Raw genomic sequence first — 26336 nt, forward strand, 5'->3', positions numbered from 1 at the left:
AGCCCCCGCCTTCCACCCTTCCTTGCCGCTCTCCTCAGTGATCCTGCTTCCTGTCCCCGCTCCTGGCCTTCCAGCTTCCCTTCCCTTCTTCCCTGTCACCGTTCCCTCCTTCCCTGTCATTCCCCTCCCGCTCTCCTTTATGACTTTCAGGTTTTTTCTCGCTTTTTGTTAACGTAACTTACGTGAAATTACCTGTACGAGAGGAGTTTGCCTAGTGAAGGAAAGAGCCTGTTTCAAGCCGTGCGTTAAGATTACATCACCCAAATAAATGTGCATTAGGTGGGCGGAGAATATGCAGCAAGCGTGTTCATGTGAATTTTACTGTATAACAGATGTAACTTTTTACCCCTTGGCAAGCTGATGAGTGGGAACGTCCTCCTCGCACGCTGCGCTGAATAAACAATGTCCTGCTTCTAAGGTGAACTCTGTGTCTTTGTTCACAGAGCTCCCAAAAATGGCAACACCTTCCACACTTCCGCTCCCCCCAGAGTTCCCGCCTCACGCCCTTCCTCCTAGTCCCTCTAGACTCACAGAACTATAGTCAAAGGTTGGAAAAGACCTCTTAGATCGTGCCCAACCGTTTGTCACCCAGACCACAGCACTGAGCGCCTTGTCCAGGCGTTCCTTGAACACCTCTAGAGATGAGGACTCCAAACCTCCCTGAGCAGCCGCTTCCAACGCCAGAACGCCCTTTCCATGAAGAAATTCCTCTTGAAGTCCAATCTGAGCTTCCCACGGCACAGCTTGAGACCATATCCCCTTGTCCTATCACTGGCTGCCTGGGAGAAGACACCGACCCTCACCTGGCCCACAACCTCCTTTAGTACCCGGCATTGTCCCCTGTTTCCCCCTCAGCGCTCCCGCCCTTCCCGCCCGGCTTTCCCTCAGCGCTGCCCCCGCTCCGCCCTTTCCGCCCACCCCGAGCGCCGCCCTCAGCGCGCACGCGCCCTCCGCGCCTCCCCAACGCCCGCCCGAGCGCGCCGGATTCAAACCGGGGCTCCACCCTGGCCGCGGCAGCCGCGCCTGAGCGCCCTCCAACCCCTGCCGAGCGTCCTCCAACCCCGGCCGAGCGCCCTCCAACCCCTGCCGAGCGTCCTCCAACCCCGGCCGAGCGTCCTCCTCCTCCTCCTGAGGGAGTGGGACCGGGACGAAGGTCGGGAAACGCCGGCGCTGGGCCTGCTGAAACCTGAGGAGAAACCCCTCAGGGCGCAGGGGTGAGCTCGATCCCCTCAGGGCATCCCGATCCGCCTTGGAGGGCCCTGGTTCCACGCAGGTACGGAGGGTGGGGGAGGCGGCAGGTCTCTAAGAACGGGTTTAATAAGCGCGGTAGTTGATAGTATTTTAAGCCAAAAGCGAAATAAAGACGTTTTAAAAGTTTCCAAGTGTGAGCCGCCGGAGGAAGCTGTGTGAGCGCTCAGTGCCGGGCCACAGTGTTAAATGTGGGTGTTTGTCACATTGTATAATTTTTTAAAATCAATTCCTGTCTATAATAGGGTTAATAATTCTATTGTTATAGACAATATAGTAATAGATATATAATGCTCTTTTTTATTCCTCCAGACTTCACTAATAACTCTGCTTTTTTTTTTTCTTAATTACGTTTTTAAAAAAACACACCATTTTAAACATCAATCATCTGATGTGGTCTCCCTGAGAGAGTCTTCTAAAACTGCTCATATAAGCCAGGTATTTCTTGGTTTTTGCAGTAAATTCCAACTCCTTTATTACTGCACACATCAGTGTAATAAGGGTGCTCCCGGTCTCATGAGGAATTGCTGCACTGATATCACACTGCATTTATCTCCAAAGTTCTGGGAAACTTATTGCCTTGTCTAGTGCCACTTTATGCTTCCTTTCCTGCCTTCAATTTAGATAAAAAAGATAAAAAATAATTACTCCATTTACTGTTTCATTTATGTTCTGTTTGTTTCTGTGACAGATCAATGTCTTTCTAAAAATTCTGCTTTCGTAGGCAATGTTTGCAACTCGGGTCTTTGTTAAATTCCTACCTTCATTTTTGTTCCCCCTCAGTGTGATGATGAAGGATATGGCATCCTCAAGCCTGGAGGATTTATGCCTCCACATCAATATGAAGATTTCAAATATTAAAAAGTGCCTTCTATTGAGAGACATAGGTAACCAAAACAACAGTGGGGTTTGGCTTGCACTTCACTCCAGGAAAGACACTGAGGGGCTGGAGCCCCAGGAGAGGCTGAGGGAGCTGGGAAGGGGCTGAGCCTGGAGCAAAGGAGGTTCAGGGGGGACCTTGTGGCTCTGCACAGCTCCTGACAGGAGGGGACACCGGGGGGGTCGGGCTGTGCTCCCAGGGAACAGGGACAGGAGGAGAGGGAACGGCCTCAGGCTGGGCATGGGGAGGGTCAGCTTGGACAGCAGCAGGAATTTCCCCATGGAAAGGGAGGTCAGGAATCCACCCAGGGATGTGGTGGAATCCTGATTCCTGAAGGGATTTAAAAGCCATGTGGCTGTGACACTTGGGACACCGGTTAGTGGTGGCCTTGACAGTGTTCTGGGGGAATAGTTGGACCTGGTCTTAGAGGGCTTTTCCAAACTAAGTGATTCCATGGACTCTGTTGGCTGTGTGGAGTACAAGGCTGACAGTTTGGCTTGCTGCTTCTCCTGGATGGAAATGGTGGCTGGGGAGCAGGGAGTTAGATAATCCCTGTTTGTGAAGGGGAGAAATATTGCATTTTGTTTTTTTCTTGGAGACTTTGTAGCTTAATGTTCTCTTTTACAGGTAAGGATGATCCCCGCAAGCCTGTGCTCCGTAAAATACAGAATGACGTGATCCTTGTACATGATCTCCTGAATAAAATGGAAAATGAAGTTAAACAGCAAGAAAAACAGAAAGATTCTCTCAAAGTAATTTTTTTTCCCATTCATAAAATACTGAAAGATTCAAAGAAATCTTTGATACATATGTCACTTTTTTTCCTAGATTCTTAGTGATGTTTGGATGCATGTGCTTACAAGAGAAACTGGGGCTTGAAACAGGCTTGCTGGTAGTTTGTCAAGCAGTTCTCCAGAGCAATGAACATTAAAAATTGTATTTTTCAAGGCTTGTACACAGAATCATAGAATTGTAGAATGGTTTGAATTGGAAGGGACTTAAAGCTCCTCCAGTCCCAACCCCTGCCATGGGCAGGGACACCTCCCACTGTCCCAGGTTGCTCCAAGCCCTGTCCAACCTGGCCTTGGACACCTCCAGGGATCCAGGGGCAGCCACAGCTGCTCTGGGCACCCTGGGCCAGGGCCTGCCCACCCTCACAGGGAAGAATTTTTCTTAATATCTAATCTAAGTCTACCTTCCTTCATCCTAAGGACATTAAAATCATGTCTTTGTCACTGGCCTTGAAAACGTCTTTATCATAACAGATACAGTGATCTAAAAAGCAATTCTACCTATGCATCTTTACAAGAGCTGCACAAAGTATTCCATTAGAATATTTGTCTGATTTTCTACTGTATATTTGTGGCGCTTTTGTTAAGTCGTTTGTGGAAATGGAGGGAATGTGGGGAATGGAGGTGAGTTTACCACAGTATCTCATCTTCACCACCACCATTCCCCAGCCAGACCTTGCTCAGGGCATATTGCTAAAGTTCCTTTTGCCTGCTCAAATTTCTCTGACATTCTGGGAGCAAGGATAGACACTCCTTCCTTTGTATCTTTACTAGTTTTCCTGGGGAAATTATGGGATAAGGAGGTAAGATGATGGGGAGAAATAAAAGACACCTCTTAAAAAAGCTGAAAATTAATTTACTCTTGCCCTAATTTTACTTGCTTGATGTTAGTAGGATGAGATTTCTGATATAGTCTGGTATCAATTTCAGGAGATGCAGAAGGCTGCTGAGAGAGAGCAGAAGGAAGCACAGCACCTCCTTGAACACATTCCACGCTATCTGCCTAAACCCCAGAGCTGGTATGTCGTACCTGAGCCCAGGGGATCTGGGCTGCTCCTGGCACTGTCCAGCTGCAGCACTGCACAGCTGTGCTCCTTTCACTCCACATTAACTGGGGAACTCTGGGAGCCAAAGTTGTTGTGTCTGTAGGTTCTGGAGCTGGCTCTTGTCCAGGCTTGTGCTAGCATCACAACAAATCTGTCAGGTCAAGTCTATAAACCCCCAGGTTGTTCCAATGGGAGCTTCCAGGGGTAGGTGTGATGTAGTAGAAAGCAAGTGCTTCTCTGAGTCTGGGCATCCCTTCCTTTAGAATCACAAACACACCAATTTTGTAACTGCAATGCCTACTCATTAAAGGGTTAGTGACCCAAATGCTGGGTCACTAGAACTGAAGTTCACCACTGCCCTTCTAAATACATTTAAAAACCAAAAATCCTCTAACTCAGTTGTCTTTCTGCAGGACTTTGAATTGTGTTTGTGGTGGTTTTGTTCTTTTTTCCTGCAGCAATCCTGCATTTATTTCAGCTAGCTATGACATCCCCTTGCCTTGGAGAGGGCTGAGGTAAGAAGCTTTTCAGAGTCAAGTAGCTCAAGTGTGTGAAAATGACAAGTATGTGAATTAACAGTTTTAACAGAATTAATTTTACTTAATTAACAGAATTAATGTTATTCGGAAGGCTTCTAAGACATTTCAACTCTGAGTTTCTCATCTCTTTCTCCATCCTGTTGGAGCTATTTTTTTTTATGGAGTGTTGTTAGTGTGTGTCAGGTGGGGTCACTTGCAGAGTGACCCTCATTATCTGGGGATCTCAGAGTTTCCTTCCCACCTTGTAGGTTGTCAGGAAGCAATGCATTAGTTTGAACTCACTGCTTCCAGTATGTGCCCTGAATCAACCAACTTCACTTGCTCTGGCTCCTCATGCCAGAGAAACCTGTCTCAAAACACGACAGATGTATTCTAGCAAAGTAAAAGGTTAAATGTGTGGAAAGAGTGTTCTAAAAGAGAAAAGTGAATGGTAATTTTTGTTGGTGTGTAGCAGTATGGTCATTGGTGTAGGTATTGTATTGAAATCGTTCTTAGCTGGTGAGGGGATAACTATCCTTATTCTCACCCTTTAGAGATGAACCCCTCGGTTTAGGAAACAGCCTCTCAAAATGTCTCTAGGGTTGACGTGTTCCTTTTCAATTTAGATGTTGCTTTTTTTGTCTGTGTGTGTGTAAAAATTGAAGTTTTTCAGAAATTACCGCTTGGGTTCTGCCTTTCCGCCATAACTTACTTTCTTTTTGTGGGAAATCCTTTGTCTTAACTTTGTGTTAGCTCCCGGGAATTGTTTAGATGTAAATGAGGCTTGTTCAGTGATTGTGTCACCTCTGACACCAAAAGATTTTTTGGGATGTTCGTTTTCCTTACAATCTTTTCCTGCTTGTGATTAGGAAGTTAATTGTGATGTGACTTTAGCCAGTTCTTCCCTTTCTAGAGAGAACCACAGTATGTAAAACCAACTAAGCTTTTCTGATAATTTTCTACACATTGTGCTCAGCCAGCTCACAGCCGCTGTTCTGTCAGTGTCAGTTTGTTGCTGGTTTTTCTTGAGTAACAATACATTGTGTGATGATGCCATTTGTCAAAACACTCTTCTTTTTTTCTTGTTTTGTCACTTCTTGATATTCACTCTGTTGTGCAGTGGAGGGTCAAGGAAGTGTAAGAAGGGACATTATTGTTCAAAACCCACTGTATCAGTGTAAATATGTTTTCAGGCCTCTTCCCCAAACCTTCCTCTCCTTTCTTTTCCCGGATGTGTGGGGCTCTGAATATTAATGTTGAGTGATTTTTGTGAGATAATGCAGAAAGCAGAGGAGCACTTGAATGCTGGTGAGACAGGCCTGGAAGTCCCAGGGAAAAAGAAAACACCCACACAGAGAAACTCAGCGATTCATGGCTTTAGCTACTGTTTCTCTCCTATATCCTTGGGTTTGCTATTCTCGTTTACCAGAGGAATCTCGCTGAAATAAAAAGCAAGTTCAATATCTCTCAAGCTCTTTGTATCCCCTGTGTTTGTTGAGATTCAGTTTCTCGTTCCACCAGAGACAGATTTTGTAAACAAGCATAAGTATTTCCTTTTCATGGTTCAGGTCAGTGGTGAACTGTGTCTGTTCCACCTCACTGCAGCAGTGCAGGAACAAAGGAGTGGGTGGGAACACAAAGGAAGGGTGCCTGGATAGGGGAATCATCTAGAAAAGGTTTGTTGCAGTGTGATAGACAGCAGGAGACTGGAGTGTGGGAGGAATGAAGTTGCAAGATGTGAACTTCCTTCCCTTCGTTGTTGTGTTTATCCTTTCATTCCAAACCCACCTCCACCACCACCACCCAAAATGCACCCCCCTCTCCTGTCCCTCCAGTTTGCTGACATTCCCTGCTAGCTGCAGGGTGCCAGGATTCGTTCTGTCGTTGTTGTTCAGATGCAAACAGATGTTCTCCAGATGATGACATCTGCGATAGTTTGGCTGCAGATGTGCTGGTTTCAGAAGGGCTCTGTGCGGTGTCACAGCACAGAGCAGAGCCGCTCCCGTCCCCGTGTCAGCGAGCAGGCGCTGTGGGAGCCCAGCAGGTGGCACTCACTGTCCTCTCCACGGCGCTGTCCTGTCCTTTTCCTCGGGGAACACAGCGAGTGACACCTCAAATCCTGGCCCTGGGGGGAACAGATGGGGCACTGCCCTGCCGTTCACTGCCGTGGGACCCCATGTGCAGCAATGATCTCTTGTGGGACAGTGGGATCCAAGCAGAGGATTATTTCCCTGTCCAGGTCAGCTCTGTACTGCTTTATGTAATTCTGCTGCACATCTCAGTAATGCCCATGTTCTGACAACAGTGGATTTGGCCATATGCATCCTCTTTGCTGTCCTGCTGAGGAGCAGCTGGGTGGGTGGCTGGCAAATCCCTTGGGGTTTGAGGCTCTAAGCTAAGGGTTTAGAGGAAGGATGAATTTATAAAAATAATGTTCTAATAATCAGGAAGAAATCAGAGAATTTTTTGACCTTTTGGATCTTGCCTAAAAATATTTTAAAGTGTCTGCAAAGTGGTGTAGAATTTCTTGCTTCAAAAGTTTAATGGATGAGTCAGGCTTCCCAAGATCTGAACCTGTTTCAAAGAGCTATGAAGTATTTCAAATCTGCCTGTGAAGGCTGCAGCTCTGGGCTGTTTTATTTGATAAAAAGCCAGGCCTTGCGTTGTGTGAAATGTAATGGTACATTGAATTCTGAGCTGTGCCATGGTGCACTTGGACTGCTTCCAGCTCACCTGCTAGCAGCCTCTATAGCACAGAAACCAAGAACTGTGCTGAAGTCAGCTGAAGGATATGATTTGAAACAGCGTAGGCTTGCTTTACTGATGTTTCTTTTGTGAAATATCACTAATTGTGTTCATCCAGCCTAACAGGTTGGAGCTTAGGTCTCTGACTAAGCAGTGTAGTAGAATTCTCCTTCCTACTTACCTGCTGTTTGTGCACTGAATATTCCTTCATTTTACAGCAACACCGTGCCAACTGTGAAACACAAAGGACAAACAAAGTCTGTAGAACCCAACACTGAGAAGAAACCTGCAAAAGAGAAAAAAGTCATTAAAGAAGCAGCATTAATAACCACAGAGGAGTTTGCAAGTGTTCCTGCGTAAGTAAGCATGGCTTCCCTTGCACTCTGGCATATCAATTTGGGTGGCACACATAGGTTTGGGAGAGTGACCTCTTGCAGAACTGGGACTGACAGAGATGAAATACTTCATGGGATGAAACATGACAACAGCTCCAAATGGTTAAAATGCATTGCTAGCAAACTTGAAAATTGAATTAATTAATTGGGCTCCTCTTATGCTGGTATTGGGAAGATGAAAACTGATCAGTTAAAACCCAAACCTCTTATCTCAAAAGTCACTGTAATTGTATGAACAGAGATTTATTAGCTAACAGGTGAATCCTCATCTTGTTTTGAGAACTGACATTGAAAAAAAGAGCCATCATCTCATAACATGGAGGGTTTGTTTACATATAGAAGGAAAACCAGTGATAAATGCTGGTTTTATTTGACCCAAATATTGGTTTCTGGAAACTTCAAGTCTTGACTTACCAATCCATTTTGAGACAGGAAAAGGAATCAGACTTGTTAAAAGCAAAAAAACCACTTTGCACTAAAATTCCCAAATTTCTGGAATAGAAAGCTGTGGGTGTTTTCCCCTAACATCAGGACCTGATTAATGGATATCCTTGTCTAAAGTCTGATATATAGGAATAACTGTTAAAGGGCATTTGGGTGGCATGGGTAAATATTTCTGCAAGAAGAAGAAATTTCTCTTGATGCCTAAGGCTAAATTGTTATTGAGATTCTAGATTTATTGTGTTCCCTGACAATACCTGTTTCAGTAAGAAATATGGTTTTGAGTCTGTACTTTACTTAAGGCTTTCCAATAATTTTTATCTATAGCCTTCAAAATTTTCAGGTGAGTAATGCCCATTTTCTTCCTTATCCTGAATATTGCGCTAATGATAAAGGACTTCTTAGAAGAGCATGCACCTGGTATTTTTATTCTGCTGAAGACCTCAGGTATTTTGTGGATTTACTCCCTTAAGTAGTTCTCTCCTGATAAAATTATGAGAGGATAAAGCTGGAGCCTGGGAATTTTTGGTCTTTATCTCTGCTGTGGTAAGAAAAATAGACACAGACCATTCCAGACAAATATTGTTTTAACTTCCAGTTAAGACTATGGTCTTCCACATCACAAGACAGGTGGAAGGACACCTGGGGGCATGGTTTAGTGGTGGCCTTGGCCATACTGGGGGAAAGCTTGGACCCGGTGATCTCAGAGGGCTTTTCCCACCTAAAGGAGTTTATGATAACCCTTGAAAGTGGAAGGTTTTCCTCTGCTGTTCATGGGCATGGAGGATGTGGACAGAGGCCAGATGATCCTCTTCCTGTCCATTAAAGATTCACAAAACCACAGAATAAGCAGAGTTGGAAGGCACTCCTGGTGGGAATGTTGCAGCTGTGTTGGAAGGTACCCATTATGGAAAGGTTGCAGCTTAGACTGTGCTGGTAGAGCTCTAGAAATAATTTAATTTTATTCAGATGTGAGAAGCATGTTTGTTCTGTGGAGGAAAATTTACATGAATTTACATAGCTCTATTAATCTACCAGTATTCCTGTTGCCTGGCAATGTTGTAGTACAAGATTGAGGGAGTACTTGCAATTTCACATACTGATTGACCAAATCTAAGCAGTAAATACTTGTAATACAAATTCTCTTACACTGAATGTATTCTCTTGGAAGAATGAGAATTTGGTTCATGGCCCATTTCCTCAGGTGAGCGATGGAGGTGGGGGTGGTCACTGAAAAATGGAGGCTGTTTTCACTTGCCTTATGCTGAACATGGAAGAAAATCTATTCCTAACACCATCAGGCCACTGAAAGGGACACAGGCTTCAGTGACTTCATAGTCCTAGGACTGGGCAGCTGGCATTTAGCAAAGGTACACGCTGCGTTAAGGGGCAGATGTGGAGCACCCTGATCAAGCAGAGCACTTTGCACAATAAAAAACCTGCAAATTATCTTACCCTTCAAATCTGTTGCAGGAAGGTGCTTTTTGGAGGAAGATAAAGGACATTTCACAATACCTGTCTTTGTTAACTTTTGACTTTGAGGCAGAGGAAAATGTTTGCTCTATTATTTGTCTAGAGTTCTTACTGCTTTCTAAAAATCTTAGTGCTGAAAGCGTTTTAGATTCTGTGCATTCATTATAACTCTCAAGTCTCAAAAGATGGTGGCTTGGGAGAATACATGGCTATTTTAGCCCAACCATTTTTGAGAGAGCAGGGGTGGCCATTACAAGCTTTATCTCTTTTAGAGTGGTATATATGCGTTATATTGATGTTATTCTTTTCTCTGAGGAACACGGCACTGTGCTCTGGTTTTCATACCTATAGAAAAAATGCTTTGAAAAAGGGCTTCTGTGGATTAAAAAAAGAAACTGACTGGATCTTTTTTAGAAGAGTTTTGAATTTTACTGCATTTGGAATAGTGAAGCAGATTTTAAAGTTATTTTAAATCTAAATTAAATGCCTGAATTCGGAACTTCTCAACTTTGTATTTTTATATTAGCGTACGTATGGACTGAAATAAATGTCAGCATTAACGTGTTTGCCAGCCGTGGTTGGGTAGAAACATGAGAGGGCTGTGGGACAGCTGGAGTTTTTATGATCCTTAGTTGTGCACAGAATAAAAATTCCATTTGGTTTTGACAGGGTTTAATTTCAGATTAAAGCATCTTGGATGCCTGAGGGCCTCTCAAAGAACATTTGTGTTTAGGTTTAGGCAACCCAGTCCTGCCTCTCTGTTTCAGTTTCAGGATGAGCTGAGGTGCTGCCTTGGCTTTATTAAGTGGGCTCACTGTCTGTGTGTTGACAGTGGGAGCACAGGAACTTAAATAAAGGTGTTTTATACCTCTGGGCTGAGCTTTCCTCTCTCCACACACTCCCCTGTGGCGCAGGGAGGCAAAGAGAGCAATAAACAGCAGTTAGTACACGCAGGCAGAGCCCTGCTGTGGTTACAGGCTGTGCTCCTGCTGTGGCTGCGTGTCGGGGGCAGGGGGGCTAGTGCTGCTTTATTACTGGGCAAAGTAGAGCGATTTTATAGCTACGAGATGGCTGCACCTCCAATGCTGAATTAATCGAGGTATGAAAACCGGTTGCGTGTAACTGAGTGGCTACTAAGTTTCAAACTTGGTTTGGAGGCAGAGCAATGGCTTTGAATTCAGTTTTACACAACTCGCAGGCCTGTCTGCCTGGCAGGGACTGGCTGCTGTTGAAATCTACAGCACTTATTTTGAGCTGGCAATTGCAGAATGCCTGTCTGACTTCTGGTTTGGAATACGGAACTTGTAATTGATTATCTACTTCTGCTTTGAATTCTTTGTGTGTTCTCCAAAGATTGAGCCTGTCTGCTCAGATTAATACGAGGGAGGAACTTGCTGTTCATTGATTTTTTCAGTCCAGAAACAGCCAGGTTGGGTTTGTTGTAGCAACTGAATGAAGGCCACAAGACAATGCAGGTTACAGGGCTGGCCCGACTTTTACTGCCATTTTTGGGGAGAGAGGAAGGTTGTATTGTATTTAGCTTACTGCTTGTCATTTGAGTTTCAGATTTCATTTTTATATAATGGTTTCTCAGTGTGCAGCACAGCTCCTTTTCCTTGAAGGCATGGCTTTACATCTATAAATACTGAATAGCCTTACTTGCAAATCTTCCAATGTTCTAGTATTTCCACATCACTTTGTTCTTTATCTTCTGTGCTTCCTGTACCTCTAGGCTGTTATCAACAGACCTTATTCTTCTAGTACTAGTATTATGAAAAGCTCTGAGAGTTCAGAAATGGATTCTGGTGGTGCAGAACCTTATCTTCACAGCTCAGTAAACTGCACAGTCAAATACAGAAGGCAACACACAACTAGTAGCTCATCAAAAGACACCAAATAATCACAGAATCACTGGCTTGGAAGAGACTTTCAAGATCATCATGTCCAACCCATGCACTAAGATCTCAACTAAACCAAGGCACTTAGTGCCACATCAAAAAAAAAAAACCAAAAACAAAGCAAAAACCAACCAAACAGACATAACAAACCAACACACAAATTTTAAAAAGGGCCCATGGTGGGCATGGGGCCGCTGCACTCCAGCCCCGCTCCATGCCCGCTGCCGGATTGTTTGGTGCCCTGGCCAAACAATAAATGGCTGTAACATCAAACACAGCTCATTTGTGGTGATAATATGAGCCAAGGTGTGCTCCTACGCAGACATTTCATTTCATGCTGTTTTCTGCAAAGTTGCTTTATTTTTCTGTGTTTAAGTGGTATGCTATAAAAGCAACCTTTATTCCATTTTGAAAAGCTTTTTACAGCTTAAGCGCTGAATGCATTCTGCTTCTTAATTTAGCTTTCTAATATTTTATCTTTCTGCTTTAGGTTCTGTCACGGCCTTTTTACCTTCAGGATTGTTAAGCAATCAAGGAAATGAACAGAATTAACTACTAGATGTATTCAGTAATACAAAACAGGAGAAACTGCCTCTAACTAGGAATGGCTTCTTCAGTTAAGGCAGATGAAAGAGAAGAATAAACACAGAACTTTGTGACTTTCTGGTAACTGATTCTTATTTTTCTTATTTTTATTTGTAGGTATTTGAAAGGCCGTATAACATATGATCAGATTAATGCAGTTGTTCAAGAGATTAACAAGGCTGTGCTGGGCAAGTACAAGATCTTGTATCAGCCTTTGAAGTCTATGAGTGCACCAGTCAGAAACCTCTACCACAGGTTCATAGAAGAAGAAACTAAGGATACAAAAGGTATTTTGTTTTTCCTTTGTTAGTACCAAACTCAGAACACTTGGATGTTGCAGGAGAAGTATAAAAATACTGGTCTTTTTCTCAGTAGTTTTGACTGAAGAGTTTCCCATAGTTACTGGCTCACTTTTTGAATGTTTTCCTTGAAAAATATGTCCCTTTGATGGTGTGTCATGGCAGAAAGTCTGAGTGCACAAAGATTTCGTTTGGAATCACTACAAGTTCTGGAAACTCTTAGTTTGATAACCAAACCATAGAAATGTGTTCTTAGGTGTTAAACTTGGTTGGACATAAACTATTAAAAATTTGTTCTGAAGTTGGGAAATTTGGCTAATTAATTGTGCTGCAGTGGCTTTGTGGAAGAGGTAAGTCCATCTGATAATCTTAAGAAGTTTTCTCCTCTTAAAAGCATAGCAGGAGTGAAAACCAAAATACCTTTCTTTCAATTGAAAAGAAAGTTGCACTTACAGGCTAGCTTTTCCAAAAACATGTGGCACAGTAAGTCTCTGATATAAAAATCTCCTTTTTGGCATGCCTTTCCTCTTGAGAACAGGTACATAATTATTCCTGGGAGCATAGTGCTCATGTCAAGCTTGGGGATGTCCTTAGAGTGCCCTCATGTTTCCAAGTTCAGGCATAAAGAGTGGAGCAAACTGTCTTCTGTCTCACATAAAAAGAGCTGTCTCTGACAACACCATGGCACCCACCTTCTGTTTTAGCCCTGGACAGAAAGCTAGAACTTCTGCCCTGAGCATTCACTGGGTACTCAGGAGTGCCCTGAAGATAAACGGCAACTTTTTCTTCCTTCCTTCAGTTTTGTTGCTCTTCAAGGCTCTGGATATTATAGTATGATGAAAACATCAGTGACTTCTGGGTTCTAAATGCAGCTTTTCTGTAGGGAGGGAGTTCTGATCTGATGGTGTCCTGGTTTAGGGCAAATTTGGTAGAGAATTTCCAAAGGAGGGCCCCTCCAGAAAGCAAATCCACATGGCCCGTCCCCGCAACCGGTTCAGGAAGAATTCCTCGGAGAAGTGGAAAGAACCTGTTTATTTAACAGGCACAGCACTCCCCAGCACACAGAATGAACAATACCGGATGACACCACTCTGAAACAGATGACAAATTCAGAAAGTCTCCCTTGGGGGTGGTCGCTCTGCTATCAGTCCATCCTGTGCTGGGGCTGCTGCTGCAGGCCACAAGGTGCAAACTCTCAGTGTTCCCAGGTCCCAGTCCAGAGCAGGCTCGTGATGGTCGATAAAAAGGAAAGGAGAAACAGTCCAGGAAGAAATTTGGACTGTTTAGCTAAACTAGCTAATGAGCAGAAGCAAAAGCAAGCAGAAGCAAGAGTGAGAGAGAGAGCAAAGCAAAAAGCAAAAACAGCACTAAGTACTGCCCATTTCTGTGTCCCACCAGGCTGATAAGAAAAGCCCAAACAAAACTTTCACTCTTCAGAGCCAGTTTTAAAGGCACAGAACATAATATCCAGCATAAACAGAACACATGAATGGGGATACAAGCATCATAATGTCACCCTAGGACAGATGGACATGCTGGCACTTTGTTCTGAGACCTGTAAGAGAAACACAGAATCACAGAATGGTTTGGGTTGGAAGTGGCCTTCAATATTAGCCACTTCTACCCCATACCACGGGCAGGGACACCTCCCACTGTCCCAGGCTGCTCCAAGCCCCATCCAGCCTGGCCTTGGGCACTCCCAGGGATTCAGGGACAGCCACAGCTGCTCTGGGCACCCTGGGCCAGGGCCTGCCCACCCTGCCAGCCAGCAATTCCTAATTCCCAATAGCCCAAAATCTGTCCCTGCCCTCTGGCCCTGGGAAGCCATTGCCTGGCTGCTGTCCCTGCATGCCTTGTCCCCAGTGGCTGTGCAGCTCTCCTGGAGCCCCTGGAGGCCCTGGCAGGGGCTCTGAGGTGTCCCTGGAGCCTTCTCTTGTGCAGCTGAGCAGCCCCAGCTGTGCCAGGCTGGCTCCAGAGCAGAGGGGCTCCAGCCCTGGCAGCATCTCCGTGGCCTCCTCTGCACTGGCTGCAGCAGCTCCGCGTCCTTCTCATGCTGTAGTCACAGGACTGCAGATGAGATCTCAGTTGCCATACAAAGGTCATTGTTTAAAGGGTTTTATGAAAAACAATCTAAGCACAGAATGCAGCTAGGTAAATTCATTCTAATGCAGCTAAATAAATTCGTGTGACTGACTTTTGGTTTGAGCTGTGAGGGTTTGGCTTCTCTCTAAGCAGTTTTTGCCTCAGTTGAACAGCAGCTTACATTAATCTGGATTTCTTAAAACACTGGCTTCATCAATTTAATTTACAGCAGATTTTTGGTGCCACTGTTCCTATCCTTAGTAGTAAAGAGTTTGAGCCCACAGTTGTAGAAGAGAGGCTGACACTAGAAGGGCCCTCCTGGGCCTGGACTGCTGCTCAGTCTGCACTGTGATCCACAGCAGTCTTGGCTGCAGTGAGGAAGCCATTCCAGCCACTTGAGAAAGCTACAGCTAGTCAGAGAATTTTCTGTCAGCTGGGGGCCTTAAGTCTGAAAAACTGAAGTGCTTAATTGCTCTAAGTACCTGAGAGATGGTCTTTATTTCTTGTTTATCTTGGGAAGCTCAGTTAGGAAACTAGGACATTCAGCATCTGATAGAGCAAGTGTAGTTGTGTGGTAGATGGTTTTGTTTAGGTTTTTTTTGTGATTAATCATTTAGAAAGCCTAGAGAAAAGTCCTGGCAGCCTGTCAGACGGTTCTTATCTGGCCAGCACAAAATGATTGAATGTCTTTATCCATTCCATTTTTCAGGATGACGTTCTGTATTCATTGATTTGTTTGTTTAAATCTCTCCAGTGATTGTCTCTCTGCTTAGGATTCCCACTGGTTCTCATCCTGGGCTGATTGCCAGCTGACCTCTTCTCTGATTTCAAGATGAGAGAAGATGCTGCCGGGTTTATCAGGGTCACTTCCAGCCACTCAGGTGGTTCAGTGTGTTTAGCTGGTTGTTTAGCACGTGGGCCAACCCACTGCCCTTCACCCAGCTCTGATTTCTTCACAAAAAAGATCCTGCTCTGCTGAATGTTGCCACTCTGGATAGTGAGCAAATATAAGAAGGAATCTTGTTTTATAAAAATTCAGGACGTTCTGATGCTCCCCCAGATGCAATAGACTGTGAAGGCAGCAGGCAGGTTATGCCTGCCTTCCCAGCACTGTTTGGGTGTGTTGGTGTCCCTGGAAGTTGTTAATGGTCTCTATTTGAGACTATTTCCTATTTTGAGCAGTAATGCAGTTCTTCTTTCTTTTTCTAGTAAACAAACTTCCTACTTCTCATCTGTATGTGGATTTGGTGGCGTTACAAGCTCTGAGATTCCAGCAGAGTTCCTCTCTGGGGGAATATCTCTAGATTTTGACAGTTATTGTCTCTGGAAGATTCTACCCCCTGTGAGACAAGTGTGTCACTAACTCTCATGAGAGGCCCAGGCTGTGAGAAAATATGATCTGTTATTTCTCAGCTCTGTCTGAGCAAGATTTTGGGGGGACATTGCACATACAAACATAATTCTTGGACCTCAGTTCTTTTCTAGCAGCATCGGCTTTCCAGCTTGTATCAGCTATATCCCAGTGAAACTGGAAGGACTTAACAGGAGGAAGAGATGCTCAATTTTTTTCTAAGATGTCACTGCCTCAGTGATAAGGATAAAACAAGGAGGGAGAATGCTGTCTTCTTTTTCTAAGCTGAAGCACCCCTTCCCTTGTGTCCTTCCCATTAGACTTGGAAGCGTAATACTACACATAATTCAGGAATATTTAGGTTGGAAAAGGTCTTTAGGATCACAAATTCCAACTGTCAACCGAGCACCATGTTCACCATGTCATCCAGGGGCACATTCATATGGTTTTTTGAGCACTTCCAGGGATGTTAACTCCACCACTGCGCTGGGCAGCCTGAAATTTAATGACAATTTGCTTATAGAAGTAGTTAACTACAAGAAGGGGGGAGCTCTCAGCTTTGATGCAGGCCTTCACTGTGCCATTTTCTTGGAGACACAGGGACGATGCTGTTGCAAGTGATGAGTCTTTTCCTGTGATTTTCTGAAGTAATGATGGATTGTTCTTTTCCAGATCTGATGTAAGTCAAGGGAATGGTGGGCTGCATAGCTCTGATGCATGCAGGGCTCTGTCCTTATGGCAGAGATCTAATTCCAGAAAGTGAGTGCCTGCTGGGAGACAGAGCTCATGGAGCGGGGCCTGTGGATGATGCAGAGTGTCTGAACTTCAGGGGAAGGCTGAAAATTCCCTTTCTGATGACAGGTTTTAAAAGTAGAACAAAGTTCCCGATATAGTGCGAAGCCATCCTACTGACTGCAGAATTATGAATTGTAGATTGTGGAATGATGAAGAAGAGGCTGTGCTGTCACTTGTGGAATGCTGAGTGTATCCCACAGCATAGTCATTTCTGTAACAAAACTGTTGTTTCTTTTCCAGGATTATTTTTTATTGTGGAGGATGATATCAAGGAGTTCACTCACCTGAAATTGGACAAGAGGTTCCACAGCATCCTCAGCATCCTGAGGCACTGCCACAGATTGAGAGAGATTCGTGGCTTGGGGCTCATCCGCTACGTCATCTGCTAACAGCTCCCCGTGCCTGACCTGACACCCTGCCCTGCTCTCCAGACAGCAGCAGGGACACACAGGGAGGGGTTTTCAGGCATCTACGCTAAATTAGGAGTGGTGTTCCAAGTATTTTAGTTTGGCTTTGCGAAGTTATGGGGAACTACGAACCTGAACCAGAAAGTCAGCTGGGCACATTTTCTGGTCAGTAAAGGAAAAAACATAAAGTTCCTCTGCATGGTTAACTCATGCAGGTTAACCGTGCTCCTTTAGTCCTTTTGTGTTTCTGAGTGGTTTTTTATTTTTTTCCCTTTCTCTCCAAGAATTTTTCTTCCGTTTGTTGCCTAAGAGATGAGAACAATGGATATTTGAGACAAAAGATGTGGCAGGGGAGGGAGGGGACTGTGGGATGGGGAGGAAAAGGGGTGCAGTTTACTACTGTCCCTTAGCTGGGGGATTTCTCTTGGGAAATGCAGAGATACCATGAGCCTGGGCTAGAGGTCAGGGGCTGGGCTTGGCCTTCAGTGCTCTCGGGATCAGAGGGGAGACAGGTGGGGTTTTGGGTTTTGCTGCACAGAGAATTCACTACTACTGCACTGCACTGCACTGCTACTGTCCTGCTCTCCTCCTTACCGTGAGTGAGCCTTTGCTTGTGACAGCAGCTATCAAACTGGCACCTTTCCAAACCCCAGGCTCACTGGGAGGGACTCCTCCCATCTGCTCGGGTGCCTCAGGGGAAACCCAGGACTCTGACCCTCTCTGGAGGGAGACATTATCTCCTGGCTGCTCACAGGAGCCAGGCTGCCATTGCCCAGGGGCCACCCAGGACCCTGACCCCCTCCAGAAGGAGAGATGCATCTCCTGGCTGCTCACAGGAGCCAGGCTGCTGCTGCCCAGGGGAAACCCGCAACCCTGTCCCCCTTCAGAAGGAGAGATCATCTCCTGGCTGCTCACAGGAGCCAGGCTGCTGCTGCCCAGGGCAATCCTGGGACCCTGACCCCCTCCAGAAGGAGATATCATCTCCTGGCTGCTCACAGGAGCCCAGCTGCCATTGCCCAGTCCTGCTCTTCTCCCCCACTGCTTCCGGCTTTTTGCTCCACTTTCACCTGACCTGATACCCTGTGAGTGCTGGAGCCCTGTGGATCCGGGCAGGCTCTGGGCAGGCTCTGGGGTCGTTGCTGTGCTTTGTTCACCACCCCAGCGGTGCCGTCTCTGCTGTGGCCGCCGGCGCCGCTCAGGGGCTCCCGCTGCAGCCACTGCGCAATCCGCCCCCGCACAGCGCCCCCTGCCGCCGCGGAGGAATCACTGTGCCCTGACCAGCCAGCAGCCAGCATCGCCCCTGCTGGCAGTGAGTGGAACTGCAGCGGTGGGAAAAGGCTGGGCCTAGGTATGTGTTCTTCTTGTGTCGTTTTTGTTTGTTTGTTTACCTTCCTGTGTTCTAGTAAACATAGATTTATATTTATATATATTTTCTTCTTCCACCCATCTCTTTGCCTCAGAGCCCCGTAATTCCAAAGTTATAAATATTCAGAGAGAAGAGGGTTGTATTTCTCAACTTCCTTGGCAGGCACTGATGCCTTAAGTTTTAGCTTTCACATTTTCCAGATTTGTACTGCATTAGTGTGTGACTATGAACTTCATATAAATTCTTCTCCTCAAGTTCTCCTCACAGTTTAGTCAGACAAAACAATCCCTTTCCAGCCTGAGAACCAAGGGCACCACTACAGCTTTGGGCCCAAAAAGTGCAAACAACAGCAAAGTGAGGAGAGCAATCTGGGAGGATGGGATTGCATCGCCTGGAGCTGTAATTGGACAATTAATCCCAATATGGAAATGGAGCAAAACTTATAAAACGATGAAAATTTGGGACCAGGATCCATCCTGGGAGGAGCCATGGCCAGGCTCTTGTAGTGCCCAAGGTGCATCCTTTGAAGGCCTTTTAATAAATCCCTATTTAATTCCTTTGACACTGTCAAGCCTCTGTCCCAGGCAGCCTCTCAAGGCATCAACACCTATCTTTTAAAACTATACAATGAGTTGGAGGCTGTGTTTAAGATTCCGTAGCTACTCAAAGGAAGCATCTGATTATTTTTTTTCCAATGCCTCAAACCAATTTCCAGATTTCCTTTTCTTAATCTTTCTTTTTATACTAATTGTACATTTTGGAGTTTTCTACATCACTTGAACAGGAAGATCCAAGATGGTCCAAAGACTTCTAGACTGATTGGTGATTCTGTTAGTCCTGTGCTTTTCCACCTTCATCATGCAGACAGATTTTCCCCTCAGATACCCAGACTGGCCTGAAACAGTTGGGGTTTGAAGTGAAAATATTCACATTAATCATGAAAATTCAGGTCAAACTTGTCTTGTTTTTGTTATAGAAGTCTTTATTACAGCTTTCGTTGCTTTCAAATTACTTATTAGTGTGGTAAGGTTCAGAGTAGATCTATTGTGATAAATATAAACTCTGCAAGTAATAAAAACTGTTTTGATAAGAAAAGCTGTGTTCTTTTTCTTTCATGAGCCCATTTCTGCTGTTATCCTAACATCTCATCTAAAACGCCTCCTCTTGTCCCCTGTCAGCATTAACATGAAATTTAATGTGCAAAATACCCCAAATGATCTTTGAACTTTGTCGATAAAGAGATTCTGCTGAGTTTCTAGACTCCCTTTGTGAGTGTTGCATTTTGGGGGTTTGCTTTTTGGTCTTTTGCTCCGGAATGTAGAGATCCAAGCTGTGGTCTCTACTCTGCATTTTATTGGAATATATTTGAGGACCCTACAGATTGTCCTTGGCTTCTAATGGGTATTAAAAAGCAAGATATTTTACAACTTTACCCTGGTTTTGCCTACTTGCTTTAAAGTCCTGTCAGGTTTTTTTCTCTTCAGATATCACTGAACAGGGTTTTTTAATTTTTATTTCCTTAGTACTTGTTTTGGTCTGGATAAGCTTGGTTGCTGCATGGGTTTTATTTTTTTTTTCCTCCTTTTCTTGTTTTGTTGTGGGGATTGCAGTTTTTGCTTAATTAGATGTTGGTTAACTGCTTTTGGTCTGTTACTATGGAGTTTTTAATTTTCTGAACAATTTTCCCTCGGGCAGATTCTCACAAATGTGCTCATTATTTTAATTCCCTGTCCTAACACTGTGTTTTCCTTCTCCCAAGGAGCTGTGCCCATGGATTGTGGTCACCTACTGTGCCCTTCCACTTTTCTTCCTCCAAAAGCTCACGCTGCTGGCCGGGGAGCTGGAAAAGAGCAATTCCCTGGTGTCCAGGGGCTCGGTGAGCCCTGTCTTGGGTGAGCTTTTTGCTGCGTCCAAGGCGTTTTGGGGACAAAACCTTCACCTCCAGGAGCTGCCTGGGGCTGGGTATCAGCACAGAGGTGGCTTTTGGGACACTAAGGACTTGCAGGTTCCTCGTTGCTGGCAGCTTTAGTATTGGAGAAATCCAGCAAAGTTTGCCAATTTCTAGCTTGGCACCCCACTGTCTACCGGGGTGAGTGGCCTCAAGCTCGCCTTAAAACCTGCTGTGTTCTGCAGGGTGTGCACTGATTCCTGCCTGTCCGGTGCTCCCTGAGTCACTCACCAGCCGACAGAAGCCACAGCGCTCTGTACCAGCCTGCCAGATGGTTTAATTTAAAACCCCTGAAAGCACAGCCCGTGTGCTCCCTCACACTGCTGGTGGCAGCTGCTGAAAACAAGGGAACGGAGCAGAGGCAACACCGATTTAATTGCCTGGTGCACCAACGAGCAGGGAGCTGTGATCATCCCACAGCCTTAATCCCCTCTGCCCTCCTCGTGATTTCACCCCCGCGGCTCTGCGCCCCTCGGACAGCAGGAGAGGGAGCGGGGGTGATGAATATTGAACATGCATTTGGGGAGCCAAGTCATTGCATATGCATTTGGGGAGCAAAGTCATCGAATATGCATTTGGGGAGCAAAGTTGTCGAATATGCATTTGAGGAGCAAAGTCATTGCACATACATTTGGGGAGCAAAGTCATCGAATATGCATTTGGGGAGCAAAGTCATTGCACATACATTTGGGGAGCAAAGTCATCGAATATGCATTTGGGGAGCAAAGTCATTGCATATGCATTTGGGGAGCCAAGTCATTGCATATGCATTTGGGGAGCCTAGTCATTGGATATACATTTGGGGAGCAAAGTCATTGAATATGCATTTGGGGAGCAAAAAGTCATCGAATATGCATTTGGGGAGCAAAGTCATTGCACATACATTTGGGGAGCAAAGTCATTGCATATACATTTGGGGAGCAAAGTCGTTGAATATGCATTTGGGGAGCAAAGTTGCCTCCTGGGCTGGCCTAGGTAAACAGGGTGACAGTGCTGGTGACAAGCTGATGTGGTGAGTGTGCCGGCAGAGATGACAGAAGTGGCTGCTGAATCCCACCAGGACTGTCGGTGTGAAAAACGCCCATCACTTGTTTTTGGAATTTTAAAAGTTTAACAGTAATAAAATGGTTATGAAAATAGCAATATAATTAGAGTGATAAAAATATGGACAATTTGTATTAGGACAATATGAGACAATAGAAATAAAGAGTTATGGACAGTCTGGGTACATTTTTCTGGGCAGCAAAAGCCCAAAAAAGGACCTATGTTAACAGAGGATTAACCCTTAAAAACAACAGCCTGTTGCATATTCATACACCTCATACATTATGCATAAATTCCATTCAAACAAAGGATTCTGTCTGGTCAGTGTCAACTTCTTCCTCTGAATCCCGATGGCGTGTTCAGACCTGACCGAGGCAGGATGACGCTTGTTTCTTCTGATGAGAGCAATAAATTCTTTTTTTCTGAAAGATTCAGGTGTCCTGCAGCTGCTATCTCACTGTGAGTCCTTCCTTTAAAAAAAAGTATCCTACATAGCATAAAATAGTTTCTATTTTAACATTTTGTTATAACCTAAAACTATATTTTACACACTACCTAAGAAAATTAATACAGCATAACTTTCTGACACAACACATATAATGTTCATTTTAATATTTGGAAAAAGCCAATCATAAAATAGGCAGTTTTCACAGTCGGAGTGCGGTGTGAGGAGGGGCCGGAGGAAGGCAGGGATGCTGTGAGGAGGGAGGGAGCAGCATTGCCCAGCAGGAGCAGGGCTCAGGAGCTGCCAGGCTGGGCTGCTTGCGGCAAAAAAGACACCACACAGCCCAGGGGAGTCAGAAACCCATGCACGCCTCCAAAAAGTTGAGACAAAACCAAGCTGGTTTATAAAATGCTCTTTGTTCCTGCTGCTTTGTTGTTTTGTCTGTTCAGGAAAAATAAATAAATAAATAAATAATCTTTTTGTTCTCCTTAACTCCTCTTCTGAGGAGGCACTAATGGAAATAATTATCCGCAGAAATCAATGCTGGGAGCAGCTCGTACCCCTGAGTATTTAGTGCCGCGCGTTGTTTCAGGAGGCAGTGATTTCCATCTGCGAGAGCACATGTTCTCTTTCACTGAGCCCGTGAGGAGGAAGGGAAAAGGAGCACTTCATGTCATTCATGGATCTCTGCTAGCAGGGAGCTCATACTGAGCAGAGCTGGCAAGAGCTGCGTGAGGGAGCTGGGTAAAGAAGCTCGTGGATACTGAGGAATATCACAGAGCAGTCTCTGAGCTGGAAAAGGTTTATCCCACATACAAGGTTTTATCAAATTTTTCTCTTAATTTGAAAAAAAAAATGTAATAAATTAAAAAGTACAGAACCAGTTGTCCAGGATGGGCGTGCTGTGCCTCGTGGGACTGAATAATCCAGACGAACCACAGTGGTTGCCATCAAAGATCTGTTTGCCTTGCTCTGCATGTTGAATTTGGGATCTATATGTGTCACAACCAGGGTAATATACAGTTAAGCACTTGCAAAGCTTAATACCTTATAATTAGGCTAATCATTTTCCACATTAAAATGGTGCTTCCTTATTAAGTGGCTGTCTTTTTTTTTTTTTTATCTAACTTTTTTGTCACACAGAATTTCCTGGGAATTCAGACACAGTTAAAATGCAGAAAAACTTGTTTAAACAAAACAGCTTTAAACACACTGGGGTTTATGTGCAGGCAGAGGTACTTTAACATTTTATGTACAGACAGAAACATAGAAACATGGAAAAAGTTTATTCCTGCATGTGTTGTTTTCAAAGCTGAATAAAACTCAGTATTTTGGAAAGTTGGGATCAAAACCAATTAGGTGTATTTGTATTTTGGTGTATCAGGTGGTAGTCTCAGTTTCCATGGATGGAGAATTGCACGAGGAAAATGGGTTTTCCCCCTTCCTCTATTCATCATGAATTTACCAAATGCAGTAAAATCAGTGGAATATCATAGTGCTGAATAGCAGCCCAATTTTTTGTCTGTTTCAGTTGAGTAGTGTGTCTTATTTAATTAATGTGAGGCTGGTAGCAATGAGGAGTCCAGGCCTTTTCATCAATTCCTGAACCAAACCTGCTTGGACTCTCCTGGCATTATTTTAAGGCTGTTTCATGCAAGTTTTATGGATTGGTCCTGTTCCAAGGTTTGCCCTTTCTTCCCTCTTTTTATTTCCCCTTTTTTCCCAGATTTCAGGGGGAATTCATTCCCAGGAGAAGCCCAGCTCCTGCTCCCACCTCCTTTTTTGTGCTGGCCAGCCTCAGCTCGCTCATCCCTGCTGATGCAGCTCCTCCTGCCCTGTGCTGAGCAGCAGCGCTCCAGTTATGAGCTAATGCCTTATGTCTGATATTTATGCAGCAGCTGAGAAACCTAAATAATTAAATTTCCCTGTGGCCCGAGCAGGAGCTGGAGGAGCAGCCTTGTGGATGTGAGCTGTGCTGCCAGCAGGATTTGCTGGCCTGGTGGTCGCTACCTGTGTGCTCCTTCCTCAGCACAAACTGCCCCCCTGCCCATAAATAATTCAGCTGTGGCTCAGCACGAGGGGTTAACCTTTGGGAGCACAACAAGGCTGCAGCTATGTGCAAACCTTTGTTCTTACAGCAGCAAAATCCTTCTTTCTGAGCAGGGAAGAGACCTGCACCGTCCATCTGGGGGGTTCATTTCGCAGCAACGGCCCCAACTAAGTGAGACTTGGTTGTTGTGCAAGTCTGAGATTTATTCAGACTAGTCAGATGTTTGGTTTAATAATCCACATTATCCTCGTTGTTTTAGTAGTCTGGTTTTCTGTGGTGCTTTCAGCTGTGTCACAAGTATGCAGGGATGTCAGGAAGGCTGAGAGTTGCTACAGGATTCCCTGTGGGAGCATCAGAGTGCTAAATCCCAGTCTAGTTACTCCTGGGATTTATCTGGGCATCCTCTTGTTCTCAGCTACAAGCAGGTGCGATGAATTATCCGGTTGTTCAAGGTGCTGCGTTGGTGAAATTTGTTAAAATCTAGTATCCAGACATCCCTGCTTCCCTACCTCATCGAATGCTGCCTCCCCTTCTCCTGGTGCCACATCCTGGGGTGATGGCAGGTGGAGATACCCATGGGAAAGAGAAGCTTTGCAGGTTGGGAATGAGTCACTCCAGAGGCTGGGAATGAGCTGGCCAGCAGTGGTAGGTCAGAGGAGACCTGATGGCCACAGCAGACCACAATTAAAGCAGGAATCCATTGGTGTGGCTATGGCAAAGTGAGCCAGTAAATACAGATAGGATCTGGTCTACCAAGCTGTTAGAAATGGAAAGCAGTCAGTCAACATCCCAATTACAGCGAGGACTGGGCTTGGACTCTCTCTGTGATGTCCTGGCTGCTTGGTAATAGAAATTCAAGAGGAGTGGTGAGATGGACGTGATGTCTAGGAGGGATGAAAGTGAAAAGCAAGGAATTGGGCTCACTTGGTGTAGAGAGAGATGCAGAACCCTGCGTGGTGTGTCCTGGAGGGTGGTGAAACACGGGAAGGTGTGAGTGCAGGGGAATGATGCAGGAGCACTGCAGCTGGCCACGCTCTCAGTTACACCAAGCCTGCAGCAAGACCTCAAAGAATTCATCATCCATCCTCTCAGACGTGTAATTTCAGAGTCTGCTAGCTCAGGCTAATTGCTCCTGGAACGGGCTTGTTCCTCCCTTGAAGCGGCAGCAGCGGCACCCCGGACGTCCTGCCCTTCCCTCTGCCAGACCTGGGGAATAACTGCAAAGGGAGAAAAAGGCCCATTAACCTTTACTGTCTGTCTTTTCTTGCTGTAATCCAGTTGGTGTTTGTCTTGATGGCGATAATTACACAGAAGTATGTAATTGCAAGACAAATGTTTAATTAAGAGCAGGTTTGTTGCTAGTCTCTTGTCTGCTTCCATCTGGGGAGAGTGTGGTTGTGCCGCGTCTTGGCAGCCCGGATCGAAGGTCTAATGAGCCCGTTCTTCACCCCTGCTAAAGAGGAAGGAAATAAATGAAATTAATGCATTAATGGGACCCCTCAATCCCCTCCTGCTGCCATAGGAGTTTCTCATTTCTGTATAATACTTTGCTCAAGATCTGCATCTTTTATGGTGGATAAAGCAGGTTTATTTAATTAGAATAATTTGGGATGGTGTGTCCTGCCTGGTCAGAGCTTCAGGAAAGCTTGTAAGGAAAACTGCTCTTCTAGATGCTGAGTTATCTGCATTTAGATGAGCTTAAATCAAAATTACATTTTTCTAACTCTTTAGCAATGCCCAGTAATGTATTCCTGCAATATCCTTCTAAACCCAAAAAAAACCCCCTTGGGTTGAGGTTGCTTGTTTAAGCATGTCTGAATAAATGGGTTGTGAATTCTCAGCCCGTGCTGCTGCTTGGGAAGACTCAGGAACACGAAGGTGGCCCTGTAACCTGACTGCACAAAGAAATGGCATTAAAAATATTCCTCCTCCCATCACTGCTTGGTGCAGAGGGTGTCTGGGGCAGAGCTGCCTCCCTGCCTCACAGTAACAGCAGCGAGCATCAGCTGCTGAAACAATTTAGATATGTTTTCCCTCTGGGAAATCACACTGATCTTAATAGAGGTTTTTAATTAAATAATATGCTGACTGTTACAAGCTGGAAATACTTTGTGTTTTGTGTTTATTCTTTGCAGCAGCGTTTCCTTCTGGTTGTCACTGGGTTGCCTGAGGAGAGAAAGGCTCGGGAATTTCTCCCTGCTGGGAAAAAGGCCCGGGAGCTGCCCACAGGCTGCACGTCGAGGATGGGAGATGGAAATGCTCATGTGAGCAGCTGGGCAGGTGCTGGCCCTGCGGTGACTTCCCGGCGGCTCCTGTCACGGATCCGTCCCAGCCCAGCGCCGGGGCTCTCCCGGCAGCCGGGAAATTTGGGAACGGCTGGGGATTCAGCGCAGCTTTCTCTCGGAAGGTTGCGGTTTATTGCAGCCCTGAGACACATGAAAAGTCTCTGTTTCGGCCCGCACGTTCGAAGAATGTGTCGGAGTTCTTCAGTTCTCGGTCTCAGAGTTGTTTATTGTATCTTATCCATAA

The 26336-nt window shown here is 45.2% G+C and overlaps 1 protein-coding gene across 2 annotated transcripts; it reads left to right on the forward strand.

The window, feature by feature from the left end:
* The first annotated feature begins 926 nt into the window (after positions 1 to 926).
* On the forward strand, positions 927 to 17296 carry SKA1 (spindle and kinetochore associated complex subunit 1). 2 transcript variants are annotated; one of them, XM_030969306.1, is made up of 8 exons: positions 927 to 1273; positions 2032 to 2135; positions 2756 to 2880; positions 3850 to 3938; positions 4424 to 4480; positions 7447 to 7584; positions 12138 to 12307; positions 16788 to 17296. In XM_030969306.1, the coding sequence occupies exons 2-8, from the start codon at positions 2036 to 2038 to the stop codon at positions 16934 to 16936; spliced, it is 828 nt and encodes a 275-aa protein (XP_030825166.1). In that variant the 5' UTR covers positions 927 to 1273; positions 2032 to 2035; the 3' UTR covers positions 16937 to 17296. The 2 variants fall into 2 exon arrangements, with proteins under 2 accessions (XP_030825166.1, XP_030825167.1); XM_030969307.1 differs by lacking the exon at positions 4424 to 4480.
* Positions 17297 to 26336: the final 9040 nt, after the last annotated feature.

This window comes from Camarhynchus parvulus, chromosome Z (assembly GCF_901933205.1).
Source record: "Camarhynchus parvulus chromosome Z, STF_HiC, whole genome shotgun sequence".
In the NCBI taxonomy this organism is placed as follows: Eukaryota; Metazoa; Chordata; class Aves; order Passeriformes; family Thraupidae; genus Camarhynchus; species Camarhynchus parvulus.